General features: G+C 52.5%; 2 protein-coding genes across 5 annotated transcripts; one reads left to right on the top strand and one right to left on the bottom strand.

Annotated features, from left to right (window-relative positions):
• Positions 1-206: 206 nt before the first annotated feature.
• On the bottom strand, positions 207-17,445 carry Slc25a23 (solute carrier family 25 member 23). 2 transcript variants are annotated; one of them, XM_057771268.1, is made up of 10 exons: positions 17,029-17,445; positions 15,640-15,766; positions 14,678-14,765; positions 12,416-12,527; positions 10,091-10,249; positions 9,853-10,005; positions 9,577-9,684; positions 8,965-9,132; positions 3,590-3,740; positions 207-2,174 (listed from the first exon to the last, which is right to left on the bottom strand). In XM_057771268.1, the coding sequence occupies exons 1-10, from the start codon at positions 17,179-17,181 to the stop codon at positions 1,990-1,992; spliced, it is 1,404 nt and encodes a 467-aa protein (XP_057627251.1). In that variant the 5' UTR covers positions 17,182-17,445; the 3' UTR covers positions 207-1,989. The 2 variants fall into 2 exon arrangements, with proteins under 2 accessions (XP_057627251.1, XP_057627252.1); XM_057771269.1 differs by lacking the exon at positions 207-2,174 and adding an exon at positions 2,209-2,350.
• A 552-nt stretch (positions 17,446-17,997) lies between these two features.
• On the top strand, positions 17,998-23,862 carry Crb3 (crumbs cell polarity complex component 3). Of its 3 annotated transcripts, XM_057771270.1 has the most exons (7): positions 17,998-19,124; positions 19,418-19,534; positions 19,673-19,760; positions 20,122-20,293; positions 21,856-21,920; positions 23,065-23,208; positions 23,571-23,862. In XM_057771270.1, the coding sequence occupies exons 4-7, from the start codon at positions 20,221-20,223 to the stop codon at positions 23,643-23,645; spliced, it is 357 nt and encodes a 118-aa protein (XP_057627253.1). In that variant the 5' UTR covers positions 17,998-19,124; positions 19,418-19,534; positions 19,673-19,760; positions 20,122-20,220; the 3' UTR covers positions 23,646-23,862. The 3 variants fall into 3 exon arrangements, with proteins under 3 accessions (XP_057627253.1, XP_057627254.1, XP_057627255.1); XM_057771271.1 differs by lacking the exons at positions 17,998-19,124; positions 19,418-19,534; positions 19,673-19,760 and adding an exon at positions 19,812-19,905; XM_057771272.1 differs by lacking the exons at positions 17,998-19,124; positions 19,418-19,534; positions 19,673-19,760 and having other exon boundaries at positions 19,912-20,293.
• Positions 23,863-23,912: the final 50 nt, after the last annotated feature.

Here is a 23,912-nt window from a genome sequence, read left to right on the forward strand (position 1 = left end):
CCAGTGCCATTCACACACCTATAAGTTTCTAAAAGTCACAGACCTACAGCGGGGTCAACAAAGCTGCTCGCTGCCAAGTCTGACCACTGATGATGGAAGGACCCACATGATGGAAGGAAAGGGCAGATTCCCACAAGCTCTGCTCTGGCTTCCATATGTCTCTCCCTCAAAGAACAAATGTAATTAAAAAAATGAAAAAGCAACAGTGAAAGAGCTTAGAAAATTTATTCTCTTCCCTTGAAATGACATACACGGGCAGAGAGACGGACTTGGTGTAGGCTGGAGGGAGAGGTGGAAGCCACGGTGGGGTCCTCTTGCCCCTCAACATCCTAGTTCCTTTCACAGTCCTTTGATGGGGTCCCCAGAGATCGGGGAGTTGAGCAGGGCCCCCCCACTTATCCTAAGCTCAGAATCCAACGTTGAAGGAGGGTATGGGAATGTGGTGGGGAGTCAGGGGACTTTGCTCTCCATCTGGTAGAAAAATAGACCCCGAGTCAGTCTGGGGTTGTTTCATTTTGCATACTGGATGCTGGGTTTCAGGAAGGATGCTGTGTATTGGTCCTTAATTGTGTCTTTCTGAGGCCCAAGCAGGGCTGGCAGTGCTGGGATGCAGAAGGTCCCCTTGGCTGTGTCCCCTGGCTTCACCTGGCAAGTCCCCACCCATGAGTAAGCAGACCAGACCCTCCCAGAGGAACCTGGGCTCTGGGAAGTTACTAGCCTGGCAGGTGGGCGGGGTGTGGAAGACATTGCAGAGAGGGAGATGGGGAGGGAGGTGATTTGGGGGAGTAGTGGGGGAGTGAAGGTGTGTCCTAGCTGTGGGGAGATTCAGCATTCATGTGGGGTATGGTGTGGGACATACATACCATTCCCTTACTGCCTGGTGTGGAGCTACTAGTCCAGGGTCTGGGCTTCCAGAAGGATCCCTGATGGTGTGGGATGCAGTGGGAATCAGCTTCAGGGTGTGTCTGGGATACTGGGGTGCCTGTGGGATCTGAGATGCTGCCACTGGGCTGCTGGGATCTAGACTTAGGGAGTAGACTGAGAACTTGGGGTGCAGGAGCAAAGGACTTGGAACCTGGTAGTGTCTGGGAGAGCTTGGTCTTCTATGGCTGGTATCCAGAGAAGGGGTTGAAGGAATCTGGGATCTGAGATTGAACAGCTGTGGCATCTAGAATCCACCCTGGAGCTCACACGTCGGTGGTTCACGGAACCAGAATCCAGGGGATTAGGACTTGGGACTCTTGGATCCAGTGACAAGAGATTGAGGGTGTGTTAAAATGTAGATCCGGCAGTCAAAGCAGAAGGGCATGAAACTCCAAGTTGAGGTAAAAGAATTGTTTGGGGTGAGGGATCTGGGATCCAGTAACCCAGGATCTTGGCGTTGCTCTGTCAGGACCCTGTGGCTAAGAGTTCCTGGCTTCTAGAATCCAGACTATGAGGCGAGTGACAGGGAGTTCACTGGCAGATTTAGGGTCTCAGGTCTAGCGAGGCATGAGGGTCTGGTGCCTGAAGAATCTGAGATCTGGGTTACGGGATACATGGATGTGTGCCTTCATGCTTGGGGCACTGGGACCATCTGTTGTTGCACAGGGTGGCCCAGCACCCAGTGGGTGAGGCAGGGAAAAGCAGGATCCGGCTCTGGTGTGTGGATGAGCAGGGTCAAGGGGCTTGGGGATAAGGGCTCAGGGCCAGAGTGTGGATAGTTCTGCATCTCAAGTGATGTGTGAGGTACAGCAGTTGGGGTCTGGGAGTCTCGCTGTGAAGTCGAGGATCCAGTACTGGGGTCCAGTGGCCAAAGAGTGGGGCCTAGTGGTACAGATGTCAGAACACAGGGCCAAAGACCTGGGACCTCGGGTACTGGTATCCAGCGGCTTGGGTTGGGGATTAGGAACCACTGGTCAGGCCATTAGTTTCCGGCGGTTGAGGACATCCCATGGGAGATGCCGTGATGAAGATGAGGGAATCTTGCAGTGACAGGTTCCTGGTCCCTCACCTGGATGTGACCCCCAGGGCCTGCTTCATGTTCTCGTAGACCACGTAGGAGATGCTTACGGCTGGAATGACCTTCATGAAGTTGGGGGCAATGCCCCGGTAGAGGCCCCACACACCCTCCTGGGATAAGATGTGTCGAAGCAGACCCACCATGGAGACCTGTGGGCCACCCTCAATGGAGGCTGTGGGTGGGTTGGGAGCCAGGTAAGATCAAAGCTTCCCCCTCTCATTTCCCCCTCCAGGCCCACCCGAAGGGGTGGGCTAGGTGACTATTTCAAAAGAGGCAAGAGAGTGATATAAAGGAACAGCAGGCCCTACCACAACACTATGGATGCCTGAGGGTCTAGGAACTGTCAGTCTTAGGGCGCACATTTGGGGATGAATGGAAACAGTAACAGTAGGTGTGTGTGTGTGTGTGTGTGTGTGTGAGAGAGAGAGAGAGAGAGAGAGAGAGAGAGAGAGAGAGAGAGAGAGAGAGAGAGAGAAAGAAAGTGTGTAGAATTAGGTGTGTGAGAAATCCCCCTTCCTTAAAGTTAGTCTTCTCCTTCTCTTCAGGGCTAACTTCTGCTCATCTTTCCCTCCTCCATCCCAAAGCTGGCTGTTTGGGAGAGCCGTCCGTGGCACCTCAGTCTAAGTCGGGTTCCTACCTCTCCTCTCCTCAACCCTGAATCAACCCTGAATCGTGGAACGATTGCTGACCCTCCTTCCCAGGGGATGAAGTTCATGAGGGTACAGAGCATTTATCTCATTTGCCAGTCGTTTCTCCAGCAAAAACCAAGGAACACAAACACTAAGGTTCACAAAAACAGACTCAGGGAAACCAGAAAATAATCCGTGGGAGGCAAATACAGAGGGAAAACAGTGGGGAAGCTGAGGCAGGAGGACTGTCCTGAGTTCCAGCCCAGCCTGGGACACAGCACTCCTCTGTCTTAGGGTTCCTTGGGAAAGAGAGCTTCCTGCTCTTCTGGAAGCCCAGAGCTCAGTTGCTGGCACCCATGCAGGTGACCTCCTAGCTCCAGGGAGTCTGATGGTGTCTCAACTCCCCACACCCATGCTCATGCACGAGTGCAGAAATAAAAAGAAATCTTAAGAAAAAAAACCACCGTGAAATAGAAACAAAACAATAGAAACAAAAAAACTAGATTGTCCTTAAGATTGGGCATGGGGGTGCACACCTGTAGGAGGCAGAGGCCAGTGGCAGATCTCTGGGTTTTGGGCCAGCTGGGGATACATAGTTAGACCCTGTCCCATTAAATAAATAAATAATGACACTGCCCTTCCCTGACTTTGGCTAGCTCTGTTCTTAGCAGGCCTCACTCCCTTGTTTCCTCTTAGCTTTGAATAACAGCTCAGGTTACTGGCAGGCCCAGATATGCCACAATGTTGCCTGCGGTACTTCCCTGTACCCGATGCCACTGACTTCTCAGATGAAGGACTCCCTGGTCAGCATCACTAGTGGGTAAACTGAAGTCCAGACAACAAGAAAGACCCACAGGAACCCAGCCCAGACTCTACCTCCATGGACTTAGGGGACAGCAGGTGGGACCCAAATAAATGGCTGACTTTCCTACCCCAGCCTCCCGCCCAGGCTTCTCACCTTGGGCCTGCATTCGGGTCCGGACCAGTGCCAGAGGGTAACTGGCAATCTGGCCGCAGGTGCTGGAGATGGTGCCACAGGCCAGGAGCACGAGAATGCCTGGGTTTGCTGATTCGTGGCTGTACTGCTGAAGCCAGCGATTCTTCAGAGTCTAGAAGAGAAAGGAACAAGTGGGTTTAGAGTTGCAGATAGAAAGACCCTGGTGTAGAAGAGCTTGTTACCAGCTCTGTGTGTCAAGGTTGCTGGTGGTAGATATGATGGTGCAGTTTGTCTTCCCCACCGGTCAGACGCCCCAGCACCTCACTGGGGGATTCGAGGCAGAGGCACCACCTCTGACGGTGGCCAGCCCATCACTGGGGATTCTAGGTGGGCGTTCCACTCCTGACCACGCCCCCGGACCCTCATTGGGGGATTCTAGGCGGGGGGGGGGGGGATGGGGGAATCCATCCCTGACCACGCCCCAAGCCTGCCTCTGGGGGATTCTAGGTGGAGGCTCAACTGAGGGATTTTTTTAAAATATTATTTTATTTTATGTACATTGCTGTTTTACCTGCATGAATGTCTGTATGAGGGCATTGGATCCCCTGGAAATGGAGTTACAGATAGTTGTGAGCCACCACCATGTGGAAGCTGGGAATTGAACCCCAGTCCTCTGGAAGAGCAGTCAGTGCTTTTTCTCTGTTTGCTTGCTTTTTTGAGACCGGGTTTCTCTGTGTAACAGTCCTAGCTGTCCTGAAACTAGCTCTTGTAAACCCAGGTTGGCCTCGAACTCACAGAGATCCTACTGCCTCTGCCTCCTGAGTGCTGGGATTAAAGATGTGTGCCACCACTGCCCTGTGCAGTCAGTGCTCTTAGCAGGTGAACCATCTCTCCAGCTCCCCATTTTGGATTTTTGAAGAAAAACTCTCCTCCAGATGGGTCCCAAATCTATTAAGTAGCTGAGAATGAACTGGAACTCCTGGCCTTCCTGCCTCTACCTCTCTAGATGGGGTACTGAGGTCCTGGGATGGACCCCAGACTCTCTGCATGCTAGGGGAGTGCTCGAGGCCCTGAGCTATACCCTCCATCCCTCTGAAGACAAGTTAGTGCCTCATCCTGGGGTCTTCGGGTACTTTAGCTGATGAGATTTATAAGGATGATGGGCGTGGGCTCTGAGAGCCACACTGTCCTTATATGAAGAAGAGGGACAAAGAGGGGAGAGTCAAGGGACGTCAGACATAGAAACGGGACTGATGGATCTACAGTGAAGACGGAATGCTTCAGGAATTGCAGTGACCATCTGTGAATCTAGCTGCCCAAGAGGCTGAGGCAGGAGGGCCGATTATGCCCGGGGGCTTGTGATCAGCCTGGGCAACAAAGTAAGACGTCGTCTATAATGAGCGTAGGTAAAATTTAAAATAAAAGAGGAGCCAAGCAGATGGCTCCGCAGAGAAAGATTGCTTCATGAGCAACAGGAGCTGAGTTCAGAGCTCAGCGTGCAAAAAGGAGCCAGATGTGGCTGTGCACACCTGTAAACACTGCTCTGGAGAGGCTGAGGCAAGAGGATCTCTGGGGCTGGCAACTAGTCAGCCGAGACAAGTGAATGAGCATGGGAGCCGAGTGAGAGACCCTGCCTCCCTCCCGTCTCTACCTCCCTCACCCTCACAGGAGCTGCAACCAGTGGAAGATGCCTATTCATATGGTTCCTATGTAGCATATGAGAAGCCGAGGGGAAGGAAGCCATGTGCCCCAAACTCTGGAATTTTCTGGAACCTTCTTCCAAGATCTTCCTCTCCCCCATCTTCCTTCTTTCCTCTTATTATTTTTTGGGGGTATATGTGTGTGCTTGTGTGTGTGCAGGGGTGCATGGCCACTGGAGGAAGTGTGGAGGCCAGAGCTTGGTCAATAAGGTCAAGCTCTCTCACCTTACGTTTGGAGACAGGCTCTCTTACCGAACCTGAAGCTTATTGACTGGCCAGTCAGGAAGCTCCAGGATCCTCCTGTTCTGGCTCCCAGCCCTGGAGTTGCAGATGCTCTTCCTAGTGCTTAGATTCACATCCTCTTCCTTGTATGGCAGGCATATTATCAACTCAGCCAGCCCCCTAACTTCCCAAGCCCCTCTTTTGAGGCAGGGTTTCTCTGTAACTCTGATTGGCCTAGAACTCACTACATAAAGCAGGCTAGACTCATAGTTACGGAGATCCGCCTGTCTCTGCCTCCTAAGGGCTGAGATTAAAGGTGTGCGCTGCCACCACCACCCGTTTAAAAGACTTATCTATTTTCATTTTATGTGTATGTGTGTTTTGCCTCCATGTATGTCTGCATGCCATAAGCATGCAGTACCTATGGGGGTTAGAAGAGGGTGTCTGATCCCCTGGAACTGGAGCTATGGGTGGCCGAGAGCCACCATGTGGGTGCTGAGAATATATATGTTAAATGAGTTGTCAAAAGCTGTTATGGACTGATGAGATGTCTCAGTGGATAAAGGTGCTTGCACGCAAGCCTGATAGCTAGGTTTGATCACTGGAACCCACATGGCGAAGAGAGAGAACCAACTCCTATATGGTACCTGCTGACGTCCACACACACAGTGACACAAGGACACACACAGAGACATAAACATGACCTGCTCGGGGCTGGCAAGATGACTCAGTTGGCAAACCTCTTGCTATGCAAGCATGGGGAACTGAGTCTGATCTCCAGCACCCACGTCAAAGCCAGGCATGTTGTATATGCCTGTAAGTACGTTGCTGGGGAGGCGGGAAGAGGATACGTGGGTTCACTGATGAACCCCTCTAGCCTCCTTGATGAGCCCCAGGTCCCAGTGAGAGATACCATGTCAAAAAATAAGGTGGACGATATCTGAAACCTGAGGTTGTCTTCTGGCCTTCACACACTTGCATGCGTGCACACGCACACACAGTATTCTGTTGCCAGGGACAGTGGTCATGCCTTGAGTTAGTACTCAGGAGGCTGAGACAGTGGGATTACCCATGAATCCAGGCCATTATGGGATGCATAGTGAGCCCCCACCGTTCCAGTTGGTGGAACATTTGCCTAACATGCATGAAGCCCTGGCTCCACACAGCACCACATTGACTTGGGGTGGTAGTGTAGACCAGTTATCCCTGCACTCAGGGGGAGTTCAAGGTCTTCCTCAGCTACCTAGTAAGTTTGAGGTCAATGAAGGCTATATAAAATCCTGTTTTGAAGCCGGGCAGTGGTGGCGCATGCCTTTAATCCCAGCACTCGGGAGGCAGAGGCAGGTGGATCTCTGTGAGTTCGAGGCCAGCCTGGTCTACAAGAGCTAGTTCCAGGACAGGCTCCAAAGCTACAGAGAAACCATGACTCGAAAAACAAAACAAACAAACAAAACAAAACAAAAAAAGTTTTAAGAAAAAAGGAAAGGAAAAGGAGGGAGACAGGAAAAGGGGGGAGCTGGGAAGATGGCTCAGTGGTTAAGAGCACGGCTGCTCTTGAAGAGGATCCAGGTTTAATACCCAGCACTCACATGGCAACACACAACCATCTGTAACTCCAGTTCCAGGTAACCTAGCACCCTCTTCTGGCCTCCACGGGTACCACATGCAGTACCACATGCAAACAACTGTACATAATAAAAATTGAAAATAACAAATAATTGAAAAATAAAGGAAGGAAAAAAGAGAATGTGCTGTCCTGGAGACCAGGCCAGAACCCACACATGCTTTGGGGAAGATGGTGTCCGAGGCTTATTTTACACCATGTTCACACTCTCAGGAACTGGAGCGGCCCCAATTCCTACAAAGCTAAACCTTCCATAATTCCAAAGAGGCAAATGTGAACCCTAGGCGTTATCTGCAGCACCTTAGGGAGGGAAATGGTTATATTATTATTATTCTTGTCTTGAGAAAGGGCCCAGGCTGTCAAAGAGCCTCCTGCCTCTGCCTCCCAAGGCATGGGATTAAAGGCATGTGTCACCATGCCTACTTGTTGTGGTAATCCTCCTGCATCAGCCTTTTGATTGTTGGATAACAGGCACCACCCTCCATGCCTGGCTAAAAGTGGCTTTTTATATTTTTAGAAAGATTATTTTTTTTATTTATGTGTGTGTGCCTATGTGAGTGTATATGCACCATGAGAGTGCGGTGCTTTTAGAGACCAGAAGAGGGTGCCGCATCCCCTGGAGCTGGATTTATAGGGCACTGTTAGACCTGATGTTGGTGCTGGGAACTGAACTCAGGTTCTCTGCCAAAGCAGTGAGCACTCTTAATGGCTGAGCCATCTCTTTAGCCCCATCCCCATTCTTCTATTTGACTGCTGTTGATTTTTTTCTTTCTTTTTTTTTTTTTTTTTTTTTTGGTATTTTGAGACAGGGCTTCTCTGTAGCTTTGGTGCCTGTCCTGGAACTAGCTCTTGTAGACCAGGTTGGCCTCGAACTCACAAAGATCCACCTGCCTCTGCCTCCCAAGTGCTGGGATTAAAGGCGTGCGCCACCACCACCCAGCTGCTGTTGATATCTTTTAATTTTTGTTTTTCTTTTCTTTCTTTCTTTTTTTTTATAACTTATTTATTTTTATTTTATGTCCATTGGTGTTTGGGCTGTCTGTGTGAGAGTGTCAGATCTTAGAGTTACAACAGTTGTTAGTTGCCATATGTGTACTGGTTTGAATCCTGGGCTCTCTGGAAGAGCAGTTGGTACTCTTAACCAACCACTGAGCCATCGCTTGAAGCCCCCCCCCTTATTTTTTTCCAGAGTCAGGGTTTCCTCTGTGTAACAGTCCTAGCTGTCCTGGAACTCACTCTGTAGACCAGGTTGGCCTCGAATTTGCAGAGATTTGCCTACCTCTGCCTCCTCAGTGCTGGGATTAAAGACATGAGTCACTAGGTCTAGTTTAAATTTTGTTTTCCAAGCTGGGTGGTGGTGGCACACGCCTTTAATCCCAGTACCCGGGAGGCAGAGGCAGGTGGATCTTTGTGAGTTTGAGGCCAGCCTGGTCTACAAACTGAGTTCCAGGACAGCCAGAGCTTAAACAGTGAAACCCTGTCTTTAAAAAATAAATAAATAAACAAACAAAATTTTGTTTTCCAAGACTGGGTCTTTTTACATAACTAGGCTGTCTTAAAACTGACTACCTAGCTCAGGCCACCCTTGAACTCCAGATCTCCCTACTTTCAGCCTCCTAAGTCCTGGGATGGCAAGTGTGCGCCACCATGTGGAACTGGAAAGAAGTTTTTTTTTTTCATCAGTGACAGAAGGGAGGTATGATGTCTGGAGGGGCTCTCCAGGGCTTCAAGGCCCATCACAGTTTTGAAGTCTATGATTGTCCTTCCTAGCTATGAGAAGCAAAGAGTGTCCTCGGCCAGATCCCAGAATGAGAAAGAAGGGAGGGAGGGATGGTACGTTATCCACAGACCTCGTAGACGGCTAGATCGATTCCAGCATAGGGGATGATGCCCAGCATGTTGGGCAGGTAACCACGGTAGAAGGCACGGGGCCCTTCGCGCTCCAGGATCCGCCTTGCGCAGTCCAGGAGCCCCTTGTACTGGCCAGTTTTCCGTAGAGTCAGCCTTGTCTTCAGTACCTGGGTGAGAACTCTGTCAACCCCTTGAAAAACTACTTCCAAGAATCATCATGCCCAGAAGTGACGTCACCTAGAAGTTGCTACTCCCGAAAGCAGATATCCTGTGGACCTAGCTGGGTCTGAGGAGGTAGAGTGTCTACTTAGTGTACATAAAGGCCTGATTTCCATCCTGAGCACCACGTAAATCAGGTGTGGTGGCTCATGCCTGTCACCCTTGCACTTGGCAGGCCTATCCATAAACGGCCCGTTACTATGACTACTACGTCCCTAGAAGTTACATCTCAAATTGAGATACCCAGACAAGCTAGACAGGAAACGACTCCTGGTCCCAAGTCAGGCAGTTAGGGTTACAGTTAGCTCCACACACAGTGCAGAGCGGGGAATGGCTCAGTACCGCAGGCCCACCCTCTCATGCTGGGTCTTCCTCAGGCCCCTCCTTCTCACCTCCATGGGGTATATGATGGTTTGAGCTGTGGCCCCGGCCAGGGAGCCAGCCACGAAGCGCTCCTGAACGTGCAGCGTCTCTTGCTGCCCCCGGATGGCCCGCTTGATCTGAGGGTGGAACACGGGGGTGGTGTGAGGCACATAGGAACCTTGGAGATTATTGAGTTGCCCGTGCATTCCACTGTTCTTCAGCTGGCACGGAGTTGGCCAGTAGGGGGCGTGGTGCAAGCCAAAGCCCTTGAGCCCTTGGCTTAATTTACTCTCTCCTGGACCAACCTGTTCGTAAGCCATGAACTTGATGGCTGACTCAGGGGCGATCTTGAGCACGTTGATACCATTGCCCCGCCAGAGGGACAAGATGCCCCCTTCTTGAATCATGTTCCGCAGGCCCCCTAGGATGTTGAGCCGGTTGGACTTGGAGGCGTGGACCTGAGTGGGGAGAGAAGGTAGCTTTAAGATGCTCTCCTAGGCCCAGGACCTGGACGATGGGGTGAGCCCCTTCAGGTCCTCTCACCTGCATGAAGACCTTGAGACGGTCCAGAGGAGCTGTGCCTGTCCGCGACACAGCGCCGGCCACCGCGCCAGCCACCAGCTGCTTCCACCACATGCCGGTAAGTTTCTCCTGCTTGGAGAACTCATCAGGTACCGTCAGGCACTCCCCAATGTCCAGGACCTGAGGATGGGGGCTGCAGGTGTCATGTCCCAGCAGAGGTGGGGGATGCACCTGGGTCCTAAGTAGGGAAGGCTCCCCTATGAATTCCAGGACACCCCAGAGTCCACCAAAGGTCCTTGCTTGGAGAGTCCAGCTGATCCCTTTTGGATCCTGCCACTAAAACATCCAACCAGCTGCCTAGCTATGATACCCTAGGGTTCCTCTGGGAGATCTCCGTGGAGTTCCACTAAAGCAGTGGTTCTCAGCCTTCCTAATACTGTGACCCTTCAATACAGTTCTTCATGTTGTGGTGACGCCCAACCATAAAGTTAGTTTTGTTGCTACTTTATAACTGTAATTTTGCTACAAATATTTACTGTAATACTGTAATACTGTAATGTAAATATTTATGTTTCCTGAATAGTCTTAGGTGACCCCTGTAAAAGGGTTGGTGGTTTGACCCCATGGATTGAGAACCACCGCACTAAAGGATCCATTAAGTACTAAAGATAATAACAGTCCACTGAGCCTTACCAAAGGAGCCATGACTCCCACACAAGAGTCAACTGCAGTCAACCTGTGAGAGGGTCATTAAGGTCAAGTCTGAAGACCTGAGTTCAATACCTGGGAGCCACATGGTGGAAGGAGAGAGGAAGACTTCCCCAAGCTGTCCTCCAACCTTCACACACGTGCCCCTCACACAAAATAAGTAACTGTTAAAAACAGAATCCAGGAGTGGTGGTGGTGCACGCCTTTAATCCCAGCACTTGGGGGCTGAGGCAGGGGGTGATCTCTGAGTTCAAGGCCAGCCTGGTCTACAGAGCTAGTTTCAGGACAGCCAGAGGTACACAGAGAAACCCTGTCTCGAAAAGCAAAGCAAAACAAAACAAAACAAAAACAAACAAGAAACAAAAACAAAAAAAGAAAAAGGTGCCACTGGATTTCACCAGAGGGTCCCCTGATCTTACCAAAGGAGCTACCGATTCTTACCAAAAGATCCACAGAGTCCCACCGAAGAATCTATTGAATCCTACTGAAGAATCTACCAGATCCCACCACAGGATTCCAGCAAAGGAGCCAGTGAGTCTTACCTAAGGATCTGCTCTCATAGCGTCTCCTCCATGGGGAGGCCTTTCCTACAAGTCTTCCCCCAAGAGTCTTTCCCAGGAGTCCTCCCGAGGAGGCTCTCCCTCCTAGAGTCCAGCCATCGATTTCCCAACTGTGGATCTTTGGGGGTGAACATCTCTGGATCTCCCAAGAGGATCGCACTGGCTTTTTCCTCAGCATGACATCATCACCACGTTGCCATTTTAAGGCAGCGATTACCGTGGCCTGGTAGCTATGGCAACGAATTGAGCAGAATAATCTGGTGATAACTGGGTCTATGGTAATGGAGCTATCGCATCCCCTGATAGGGAGGGGCCAGTTACAAGACCTCCCCAGGAAATCCACTCACCATCCCACCCCAGCTGCAAGGAATCCTGGGAAGTATTAACTATATAGGAAGCAGAAGGCTAATCGAAAGACTCCGTGGTGCAGCTTCCACCATGGGGGTGCCATCCGCCATGGGGTCGAACTCAGCAGTGGCACAGCTGTTTGGGGGTCACCCAGGTCCTGTAAGTGACCCCTCTGGGTGCTCTAGTGAAGCTCGAACATCTTATGGGCTTACCACATCAGACCTTGGAGAATCCTTCTTTTGGGTTGTGTCACCTCACCTGAGGCGAGCAAATATTTGTCCACATTTCCCCGGACAAGCAAAAGCAACGAGGATCCTGTCAGATCCCACAGACGGACCTCCTCCGGACACCAACAGGCTCCCTCCCCACCCCCAGTGATCTCCTCTGTCCTCCAAAGACAGTGTCTGCCTACATCTTCCCCTCAGCCGCAGCGGAGCCGAGGAGCAGGCGAGGAGCAGCCGGCAGCTGGCAGTTGTGTGGGTCGACCGTGGGAACACCATTTGGTGTATTCCCCCCCCCCATAACACCATTTGGTGTATTCCCCCCCATAACCCTAATTCCAACCAACTGGCCCTGGAATCTGAGCAAGACTAATGGGCTCTGAGCAGATAGCAGGGATGTCCATTGGGGTTACCGGGCTCCTGAACACCTCCAGAGTCCTGGCCCAGCCCTTTTGAGACCCGGGGAGGCTGGAGCTAGCTTCCACCCCTGCCGGTGCCCCCCAACTTACCGTAGAATGCTTCCAGAAATACAGGACATCCTCCACATTCTCCAGAGAGTGCAGCAGAAAGTGGTCTCGCCATTCCTGCCAATCAATGGTCATGGTGCCATCGCGGTCCATGCTGGAGGTGGGGTGGGCAGAGGCTCAGTGTCCGGGCTGGCGGAGGTGGGGTACCGCTAGCTTTCATGGACTTGGGGAGCACAAAGTGCATTGCTTCTCTTCAGAACTGGTTTTTTTTTTTTTTGGTTTTTCGAGACAGGGTTCCTCTGTAGCTTTTGGAGCCTGTCCTGGAACTCCCTTTGTAGACCAGGCTGGCCTCGAACTCACAGAGATCCGCCTGCCTCTGCCTCCCAAGCGCTGGGATTAAAGGCGTGCGCCACCACCGCCCGGCTGGTTTGTTTGTTATTTTGAGATAGGATCTCACTCTATTGCCCAGGCTGTCTTGGAATTCACAGCAATCCTCCTGCCTGAGTACCTGAAGCTAGCTAGAACAACACCCCATACCTGCATTTATTTATTTATTTTTTGGTAGGGTCTTACCCTGAAGACCAGGCTGGCCTCCAACTCATGTGCAATCCTCCTGCCTAGCTTTCTGAGTGCTGATATGACAGCCATGTGCCACCTGGCTAAAGCATTTTTTTAAAATATTTATTTATTTATCATGTATACAATATTCTGTCTGTGTGTATGTCTGCAGGCCAGAAGAGGGCACCGGACCTCATTACAGATGGTTGTGAGCCACCATGTGGTTGCTGGGAATTGAACTCAGGACCTCTGGAAGAGCAGGCAATGCTCTTAACCACTGAGCCATCTCTCCAGCCCCCTGGCTAAAGCATTTTAAAACCTTCTTTAAATTATTTATTTTAAATTGTGTGTGTGTCCTGAAGCGTGATTACAGGTGACTGTGAGCCAGCTGGCTTGGGTGCTAGGAATCACTGTTAGAAGAATAATTCACACTCTTAACCACTGAGCCACCCGTTTCTCAGCCATTTTGTCAAGCCAGGCTTTTACTTTATAGTCTAAGCTGGCTTGAATCTCAGAGCAATCTCCCTGCCTCGGCCTCCTTAATGCTGTGTGCTAGGGCTATACTATTGTATCTGACTTTAAAAAATACTTTATTTATTTATTTATTTATTTATTATTTTATTTTTTTGATTTTTCTTTTTAAAAATATTTATTTATTTATTATGTTATACAATATTCTATCTGCATGTATACCTGCAGGCCAGAAGAGGGCGCCAGATCTCATTACAGATGGTTGTCAGCCACCATGTGGTTGCTGGGAATTGAACTCAGGACCTCTGGAAGAGCAGGCAATGCTCTTAACTGCTGAGCCATCTCTCCAGCCCATATTTTTTGGTTTTTCAAGACAGGGTTTCTCTCTAGCTTTGGAGCCTGTCCTGGAACTCACTCTGTAGACCAGACTGGTCTTAAACTCACAGAGATTCACCTGTCTCTGCCTCCTGAGTGCTGGGATTACAGGTGTGTACCACCACCGTCCGGTATTTATTATTATTTTTTAATATGTGCATTGGTGGTTTGCCTGCAAGTATGTTTGTGAAGGGTATCCTGGAACTGGAGCTACAGACAGTTGTGAGCCGCTGTGTAGATGCTGGGAATTGAACCTGGATCCTCTAGAAGAGCAGTCATTGCTCTTAACTGCTGAGCCATCTCATGTGGCTTTTTAAAACAAACTTACTGTGTGTGTATGTATGTGTGTATGTGCTCATATTTGTGCCACAGCTTGACGTAGAGGTCAGGAGACAACTTGCTGGGTTGTTGCTCTCCTTCCACCATGTGGGTATTGGGGATTCAACTGGTCCCATCAGGTTTGAGGGGCAAGCACTCTTACCTACTGAACCACCTTGCCAATTTCACATGCCAAGATGTTTGGAGTTGTTTTTAAGGGAAGTCTCATTCTTAAGTCCAAATTGACCTCTAAGTCAGGGCAATCCTCCTGCCTTGGCCTCTTAAGTGCTAGGACGACAGGTTCACACCCCAGGTATGATCCAGTCACATTATCTGACTGGCTCGCCTGTGTAAGTCCCTCAAACCAGCCTTGTGTGGGTAGCTGTAGCACCTACCAGCGCTTTTCGGGGTCAGACAGGGACTTCAGGCCACTGGCCTAAGATCTGTTTGGCTCCGAAGTCCAACTTTTCAGCTCCGCCCTCCCTGGAGCCGGGTCTGGGGCTCAGAGGACAGAACTTTCTGGCAGAGAAGGGGATGGGGGTGGGGATGGGTCTCCAAGGGCCTGAAACTTCAGTAACTCACCTGTGTAGGATTTTCTCTGCCTGCTCCAATGAGATAGAGATGCCCAGCGCTCGGAAGCTTTGCTGAATCTCAGAGACATCGATGTGACCTGGAATGGGTGCCCCAGGAGACCAAGCCAAAGACTGACAAAGGGGCTCCAGAATCGTGTGTGTGTGTGTGTGTGTAGGTCAGAATCAATGGCTGTGTCTTCCTCAGTCTCTCTCCATGTTTCTTTTGAGACAAGGTCTCTCGCTGAATCTGGAATTCTCTGACAGTGAGCCCCAAGATTCTCCTGTCTACACCTTCCCAGTGCTGGGGTCATAGGTGGGCACCACCCCACTCAGCTTAATGGGTGCTGGGGATTTGAACTCAGGTCCTTGTGTTTGCCCAATAGGCACTTTACCCACTGAGTGAGCTTCTTAGCCTTAGGGGAGAGATTTTTGTACCAGTTGTGGGGGCCACTCAGAGTTGAAACTGGGCAGTATTTGGGGGGGGGGGTCCTCCATTACCAGGAGTGAATGAGATGAGTTCAGGGATGATTGCAGAGGTCCCTATGCTAGAAGAGACTAAAGCAATATTTGCTTATTTATTAATTTTTCAGTTCCTCCCTCCCCAGCGTAGATTCTAGGGATTGAACTCAGGACGTTGTGGTTTTGTGGCAAGCACTTTACCCCCTGAGCCATCTGTCCAACCTTAAGGCAATACTTAAGGATCCTAGAAGACACTTGGTCGAGGGACTGTCCCTGGATCCAAGAGTCCCCTAAGCTACTGTACTATCCAGAAAGAAACATCTGGGGGTAGAGACAGGGGTTCTCTGCTAAAATGGATCAGGAGGTGGGATGGCCGGTTTGGGCTCAGATCACCTAGTTGTGGCTGAGAAGAACTCCCAAAATAGCCTGTGAGTCAGAAGCAGCCCTCCCCTTCTCCCCAGCACTGCGGGTTCTAACCCATCTGCCCATCCCCCAGTTTGGAGCCCATCTCACCATCCTGGTTCCGGTCAAGGCTGTGAAACATGAGCAGAAGGCGCTGCTCCCGCTCCTGCAGGTAGCGGGTGAATTCCTCCAGGCTGAGGCCACCATCTGGATCAGCGTCCCCCTCAGAGGAGATGCCCTGGAAGAGAAAAGAAGGGACAGAGGGGACTGAGCAGACTGCACCCCCACAGTGTGTATGTCTCAATATGCCTCATGGTCCAGGAACTCAGAGCCCCCGTAACTCAAGAAAGGGGTACAGGGGCCATCACCCCCCGACTCTCAGTCAGCCCACTTTTCAGCAAAATACCCCAAGCCATAATAGGTGTCTGGTTGCTGCCCAGTTCTCTGATAGGCAGACTGAGACGTTTCTAAGTCACAGAAGCAGTTCAAGGTCATAGAACTGTGAAGCAGCAACCTTGGGCACGTTTTGTTTTAGGTCTGCGGTCTCGTGTAACCCAGGCTAGCCTCATTCTCTTCCTTTTGGAGAATGACCTTGAACTCTGATTCTCCTGCAACACCTTGTCTCCCGAACCTGCCCACCTAGCTTTTTCTTATAAAATCCGTCTCCTTGGCAGTCTTGGGGTGGGGGTGGGGTGTCATGTTAGAAACAATCCTGATCCATATAGGGCCCAACAGATCAAAGCCAATAGCCATGGGACCTCTACATTCCCACGGGAAAAGTGGGACCTTAGACTCAAGGTCAACAAAGATGCAACAGGTCTGTTTCAGGGACATCTAGGGGCTCAGGTGTAAGGGACACCTGTGACACACGGAGGAAGGGCCAGTTCTTGCCTCTTTTCACCGCCATTGCCACCTCCCATGCTGGGGCTGGAATCCAGGACCTTTGCACATGCTCGGAAAGAGCTTTACCACTGTGCTGCACCCAGGCTCAAATTCCTTCCTAGATAGGTCGGACCCCTGTAGAGGCAGGGTGGGCCGGGGCAGGCTGGGGTAACCAGCCAGGTCCCAGAAAGAAAGCACCAGCGGGGAATGTAAATAAGAGACTAGGGTAGCCAGCTGGGGGCTCAGTGGGTGCCCCAGCAGGGTGGGGAAGTTGTGTTCACTGCAGGTGGGAGCGGGTCACCCATCAGATCGTGCGGAGAGCAGCGGAGGGTGTGTCTCCGGGCAGTGGATGGAAATGCCTCCGGCTCTACGGTGCATTCTCCAGCAGGCACCCCACAGCCCGGGAGGGGGGGCATTGGGTCCTGGCAGCCGCAGGCGCTGCAGGCCCGGGGCCTTGGCAATCTTGTCTCGCGACGCCCTTAGGCCAGATGCTTGCGGGTAGGGGGAAGGGAGGTGACAGAGGTGGTGGGTCCAGCCAACAGGTAGCGTGCAACCGCATTCAGGTGCACCGGTTACGGCGCAGGCGGGCCCTGCAGCGGTGGTCGCTGCCCGTGGTACCTGCTGTGCACCGTCGGGATCGCCCCCTCCCAGCCTGGCCAGCCCCTGGCGCAACTCGTGCACGTCCACGCGGCCGTCCTTGTTGCTGTCCAGCTCCTCGAACAGGCGACTCCAGCGCTGCCGCCGCTCCGCGTCGCCGGAGCCCCCCCGCATGGCGCCCGCCCGGGGGGGAGGGGAGGCCCCACAGCGACGGCCTCGGCGGGGGCTTTCCGGCTCCCCCTCCCCCCCGGGGTCCCCGCAGGGCCAGCTCCCGCGATCAACCGCACCGCAGCCTCTGTACTGCGGGGCCGAGCTCCGGCACTTGCTGGAAGTGATAAACGCTAGTCGTACCCGCCCGCCCCAGAACTTGCTTCTCCTCCTCCGACCCGCACTGCTGGGGGGAGGGGGCCGGGGGCGGAGCAGGGGGCGTGGGGAAGGAGTCTAGGAGGCTCTGGTATTGCACATCTGACAGCGCCCGCATTCCTGGAACGATAGGAAAGGCGAACACCTCAGTACTTGGTTTGCCTCAGTTTACCCCTTTTCCTTAAATGGTTTGGCTGGGAATTGTCAGGGATTGGGTTTTGTAATCTTGTTCCTTTCGACCTCCCTCTCCTATGGACCCCCCTCATCAGGAATTCAAGTTTTTGCTTCTCCCAGGCCTACGCAAGAACTCGGAACCAGTATAAGCGCTTCTTTTGCCCGCCCGCTCTCGTCAGATTCCCCAATCGATGACAGAAACAGGAGATCAACAAGGGGGAGCACTCCCTCCCCAACACTTCATCCCGCCCGCACGCCTCCTTTTCTCGGTGACACTAGCAGAGAGAAACGCAAGGTCAACGCGCAGCGCGGCTGCAAAGTCAAATCCCTATTGGTCAGAGCCGCCTGAGCTGCGCCCGTCCGCTCCACGTAGGCGGGGCTTCCTGATTGAACCACAGCAGCTTCCAGCCCCGTCTCCCGCAGCCGGCCTGGCGTTCTTAAAGGGGCTGCGACTCCATCCAGACTCTCAGAAGGCTGCTCTTTGCAGATCTGCCTGGAAGGGGAGTCACAGTCCAGAGTCCTCGGCGCCGCTGAGAATAAAGACCGGGAGGCGGCCGGGTTCTGGAGGCGGGGCCTCAGCCGGGGACAGTGGTTGCACCTGCTGAAGTCCCGCCCACAAGTTTCGGGTGCAGTTTCTCGTCTTACCGTCAGGGGGAAGGGAGCCTGCTTGACCGCAAATAATAATAGCTAACGTTGAGTGCGCTGCGCATGCCAGCCTTCCTCTCGCTGCTCAGCAGCCCAAACACTGCGAGGTAGGTAGGTGGCTCTAGTGTTTCCCACGCTACAGAGGAAGCACGAGGAGGCCAGCTGGGGTTCCCACTTGGGGCCAGAGCAGAGATTTAAATAGATTTTAAACCACCGCTCCTAGAAGGGACGAAGCCTTCTTTATTTATTCTTAGGGGGTTTTGTTTGTTTCGTTTTTGTTTTTCCCGACACGGTCTCGCTGTTTAGTCCTGGAAATCACTATGTAGACCAGGCTGATCTGGAACTCATAGAGATTCACCTGCTTCTGCTTGGATTTAAGGCGTGTGCCTCGACAGTGGGTGTCGTAGGGCACTCCAGCAAGTGGACCCCAGCTTCAGCTGTATGCCCATTTGTTGTTGTTGTTACTGATGTTTTGAGTCAGGGTCTCACTCTGCAGGCCTCGAGCGTGCCGCAGTTCAGCTTCAGACTCCCAGTGGCTGGGATGTAATCGCATGCCACCATATCGTATGCGGTTCATGACTACCTTTTACCCAAAGATGCATCTACCCATATCATATGCGGTTCATGACTACCTTTTACCCAAAGATGCATCCAGAGGTTATGTGGTTCACACCCAGGCTGCGCCCATACATGTGTGGTGAGCAGGCGAGAGTTGCACGCAGCCCCCTTCTACCAGATGTTTCCACGCACAGGTGTTTCTTTGTGTGTGCCATGGGGACACAGGTGCTTTCTTGGACACTTCCCTGACAGATGAACCTCATACACAATAAACCAGTTTGTGGAGCCCCCTCTGCGGATGTCCTTCAGTGAGAATGGAAGGCCTTCAAGAACGAAATTCTGCACAGGCGCTTTGTCCAGGTGTCTTTTTCACACAGGTGTGACTTGAAGCAGGTGTTCTCACTACATTACACTTACAGGTCTGCGTGTGTATGTTTCTAGTCCCATACAGGTTGGTTGGTTGATTAATTGATTGTGGGACTAAAGATAGAACCCAGGGTCTCATGGATGCTAGAGCGGAATCCATGAGGGGGGGGGGAATCCCATCATTATGGTTTTCTGGACAGGAACTCTACCCCTGAGCCACGGCCTCTGACGTTTCCTAGATGATTCTAGTGTTCTGGCCCTGAGCCATGCCCCAGCCCTCTTTTCCTTTTTTATTTTAAAATAGGGGTTCACAGAGCTGCTTAGCCTGGCCTTGAACTTGGATCCTCCTGCCTCAGCCTCCTGAATACCTGCATCACCAGGCCTGACTTCAGGTTTGAATTCTTCAGCCGGCCCCTTACAGGTGCGTATCTTCCTGGCTGTCGCCACGCCCCCTGCGCCGGCACACCTGTGCTACCGAGGAGCCCCGGTGTGCAGTCCTTGCACCTGCTCACTTCCGCCTTCCGCGCTGCTCCCCTGCGCAATGGGGTTCCCGTTACAGGTGCTCCCGCGGTGCGGCCCCGCCCCCTCGGCCCCGCCCCTCTCAGCCAGGCTCAGGTGCACAAGCCGGAAGTGCGCTCCCTGCCTAGGTGGGTGACTAAACTTTCCGGGTCACGTGAGCGGGCGGGGCGGGTGGGATCGGGAGCGAAGGGGTGAAGGACAGCGACTCGGGGTTCCAGCCGGGGACCCGGGATTGGGAACCTGAGCTAAGTTCCTCTCAGACGCCCGGGCCAGGTAGGGAGGCAGGGCGCGCAGCCTGGCCTGTCCCGAACTCCTCCTTCCCTTCTCCTGGCCCAGGAACGCGGCCCGAGAGTTAATCTTTAATCTCTGACCCTTGGCGCCGAGGGCGGGGACCGCACTCCAAGCTCGATCGCCCGTCGCTGGGGCCTGAGCCCAGCGGGTCCAGCCCCCAACCCCACGCTGCGGCCTCTCCTTTGGTCTGGTCCCCAGGTTCCGAGTCGCAGGTGCCCTCCTCGACCCAAGATGCGATAGGAATTGGAGCCCTGGGGAAGTCCTGCCCTTGGCGCCACCAACTCATCGTCCAAGCTCATGGCGACCCCAGGCCTGGGGCTGCTCCTGGCAGTTGGTCTGCCGATGCTGCCCGCCGGTTGGAGCCAAGCGCGTAGGTACCATCCCGGTAGGCGATGGGGTGAGAGGAGGGTTCCCTGGTAGAACTCAGCCGGACTGGGCATTTGCGACCCAGAGAGGGTGAAAGGTCTGATGGATTGTGTTTGGGGACCAGGTCCGAAAGCATTAGGCATTAGGGCCGAACTACAGGTTAGTTTAGCCCACCTCTGAACTCACTCTCTCTCTCTCTCTCTCTCTCTCTCTCTCTCTCTCTCTCTCTCTCTCTCTCTCTCTCCCTCTCCCTCCCTCCCTCTTTCTTTTCCTCTCTCTCTCTCTCTCTCTCTCTCGCTCTCGCTCTCGCTCTCTCTCGCTCTTTTTTTGCGTTGCTGGAGCTCGAACTCACAGTCTCCTGCAAGTTGGGCAAGCGCTCTGCCATCAAGCAGACCCCACACCCACAGCCCAGAATTCCTAAGTCCTTAAGTCTTGTGGAATTTGGGAGCTGGGGGTTGTTGGGCAGAGCCCAGAGGTGGAGGAGGGGAGGAGAGCCAGGGCACCTGAGTCTGCATAGTTGAGAGTCTTAAGCAGCCAGGGGACCTGGAGGAGGCCAGAAGACCCAGCTGACAGGATTGGCAAGGGCCAGTAGGTGTGGACCCAGCCAGACCTTCCCTCTGTCTCTCTGGTTCCAGTTTCGGGAACCTGGGGGGGGGGGGAGACGGGACAGTGTGAGTCACACACTCCAGGGAAAGGTTGAGCCCCGCCCAGGTCCTTAAGAATCCTGGGCCAGGGTGATGGTGGTGGTGGTGGGGACACTGTTCTGGAAGCCATTTATTATAATGGTCTGACTAACAGAGGTGACTTTGGCCAGATTATTCCCTACTGGGCTAAGAGTGCCACAGGAACCAATACCACACTTGAGGGCGGAGTGGGTGGGTGGCCTGGCGGTACCAGCAGTCTCTTCCACCTGGAGACTGGGAAGGCGTTTTACAAGGCTGAGTGGGGTTTGTGTGTGTCTGTGTGTGTATGTGTGTGTTTGTGTGTGTATGGTGTGTGTATGTGCGTGTGTATGGTATATGTGTGTTTGTGTGTGTATGGGGTGTGTGTGTATAGTGTGTGTGTATGGGGTGTGTATGTGTGTGTATGGGGTGTGTATGTGTGTGTATGGTATGTGTGTGTTTGTGTGTGTGGGTGTGTGTGTATGAGGTGTGTATGTGTGTGTATGGGATATGTATGGTGTATATGTGTTTGTGTATGTGTGTGTATGGGGTGTGTGTATGTGTGTGTGTATGGGGTGTGTGTGTATGTGTGTGTGAATGGGGTGTGTATGTGTGTATAGTGTGTGTGTATGGGGTGTGTATGTGTGTATGTATGGGGTGTATATGTGTGTGTATGGGGTGTGTGTATGTGTGTGTGTGAATGGGGTGTGTATGCGTGTATGGTGTGTGTGTATGGGGTGTATATGTGTGTGTATGTGGTGTTATGTGTATGGGGTGTGTGTATGTATGTGTGTATATGGTGTGTGTATATGTGTGTGTATGGGGTGCGTATGGTGTGTGTATGGTGTGTGTGTGATGACTAGTGAAGAGCCTGGCATAGACTTTTCCTTTTTCTCTTTCACAGCCACAGCCCCGGACCCTTTCAATAGCACGACTCCATCCCCAGACCCTGATTCCAGTGGGGGCCTGGTGAGTTGGGAGGGGGTACAAGCAGTGAGCGCAGGTGTGCGAGAGAGCACGGGCAATAGAGAAACGCTATTATTAGTAAGGTTGTGCCCAGCCCTAGCCCTGGGGTCTGGTGTAGCTCAGGCTGGCCTCTAACTTTCTTTGTAGCCAGATGACCTTGAACTCCCAATCCTTCTGCCTTCCCCTCAGTGCTGAGCTGATGTGTGTGCACCGTCATGCTGGGTCTATGGGATGCTGGAGTCAAACCCAGGGTCCACATGCCAGGCAAACGCTCTTCCCATGAAGCCACAGCAACAGGATGACTGAGTGCTGGGCAATGGTGGCACTCGCCTTTAATCCCGGTACTTTAGGAGGCAGATGCAGGAGGATCTCTGTGAGTTTGAGACCAGCCTGGTCTACAGAGTGAGTTCCAGGACAGCCAGGGCTACACAGAGAAACCCCCTTTAAAACAAACACACAATAAGAATCCCAGACACAGGGTAGCAAGACCTATCTATAAGGATATACAAGAATGTTAAGAATATTGTGTCTTGCTGGGTGTGGTGGCCCACACACTCTGGAGAAAGGGGCAGGCAGAGCCAACCTGGTCTACTAGTGAATTCCAGGCTAGCCAGGGCTACAGTAAGTTCCTGTCTTAAAAAAAAAAAAAAAGAATACTGTGTCTTGCCTTGTGGGTATGGTGATACCCACACCTCAGCACTTAGGAGGCTAAGGCAGGAGGATCTCCACAATCAAAGCCAGCCTGGGGTATATAGATGAGACTATATCAAAATACCATACAGGGATGGGCATGGTGACTCAAGCCTGTTGTCCCAGCACTGGCATTATGGAGGAGGAGGCAGGAAATTCAGAGTTATTTTTAATTCTATAGTAAGTTCAAGGCCAACCTGGGCTACCTGTGACTGACCAAATAAACTGAGAACACAAAAGGAAGGAAAAAAGAAGGGAGGACAAGAGATTCCCGAACCCTCATAGGTAGCCCAGAGTGGGCAGGTGTGAAGGGGACGTGGCTAGAGACAGAGGCACCAGTGTGAGAGGTGCTGAGGTGGTATTTCTAGGTATCTGAGGACCCTGCTGGGTGACTAGGTGGGGTGAGTAGGGCCCTCATGCAGGTGGTCACACCGGTCCCCCCTCATGTTCTCTGCAGTCTTCAGAGGGCGTTGTAGCCATCGCTGTGGTCTTTTCCATCCTGGGAGTCATCCTCCTAGCGGTGGGACTGTTCCTGCTGATGCGGAAACTTCGAGAAAAACGCCAGACAGAGGGCACCTACCGGCCCAGCAGTGAGGAGCAGGTGGGTGCCCGTGCTCCACCACCCCCCAACCTCAAGCTGCCCCCGGAGGAGCGGCTCATCTGAACGCCGGGGTGTCGGCCATAGGCTGCCACCACCACCCAGGACTGCCTTGGCACACCCTGGTCCACAGCAGCCACCTTGGAGACACGCCGGCCTCTGATGGCTCAAGAGGACTCGGGGTGGGGAACGCTGGGGGCACCCGGCTGGTGGGCTACGCAGCATGCTGCCTCCGCTTGGCTCTGCATGAAGCTGGGGGTACCGCGGCCGGGGGCCTCACCTCACCATTCATCTCGTGTGATCTTGCTCTGCTGTGTCTCCTACCGTGACTGCAGGCCCAACAAACCTCCTGTCCTTTCTTTCAGTTTTCCCAGGCATCAGCTGAGGCCCGGGCCCCCCAGGACTCCAAGGAGCCAGTGCGGGGCTGCCTGCCCATCTAGCTCCTTCCCCCTCCTCCCCTGTCACCCACCTTCCCTACCTTGCTGTGTGACCTTGGGGGAAGGCAGCACCCTCTGGGCGATCAAACTCACCCAATGCTTAAAGATAGAAGGAAAGAAAGTTCTTCAAAGACCTTGACTTTGAGGGAAAGGGAGGATGGGGCTGCTCACTTTTTATATATTTATGTGAAATTAATAGTAAGGTATAATAAAGCGTTTGTTTTTTTTTCTTTTTTTCTTTTCTTTTTTTGGCTTTTGGGAACATCAGCT

The sequence above is a fragment of the Chionomys nivalis genome, chromosome 6 (genome assembly GCF_950005125.1).
Source record: "Chionomys nivalis chromosome 6, mChiNiv1.1, whole genome shotgun sequence".
NCBI classification, from domain to species: Eukaryota; Metazoa; Chordata; class Mammalia; order Rodentia; family Cricetidae; genus Chionomys; species Chionomys nivalis.

Coding starts and splice junctions, on each gene's coding strand:
- Slc25a23 (XM_057771268.1), bottom strand. CDS start 17,181: ATGCGGGGGGGCTCCGGCGACGCGGAGCGGCGGCAGCGCTGGAGTCGC. Junction 10,250..12,415: donor ATTTCTGGAAGCATTCTACG/GTAAGTTGGGGG, acceptor CCCCATCCTCAG/GTCCTGGACATTGGGGAGTG. Junction 3,741..8,964: donor TCGATCTAGCCGTCTACGAG/GTCTGTGGATAA, acceptor TTTCTCTTCTAG/ACTCTGAAGAATCGCTGGCT.
- Crb3 (XM_057771270.1), top strand. CDS start 20,221: ATGGCGACCCCAGGCCTGGGGCTGCTCCTGGCAGTTGGTCTGCCGATG. Junction 21,921..23,064: donor CTGATTCCAGTGGGGGCCTG/GTGAGTTGGGAG, acceptor TGTTCTCTGCAG/TCTTCAGAGGGCGTTGTAGC. Junction 23,209..23,570: donor GGCCCAGCAGTGAGGAGCAG/GTGGGTGCCCGT, acceptor CCTTTCTTTCAG/TTTTCCCAGGCATCAGCTGA.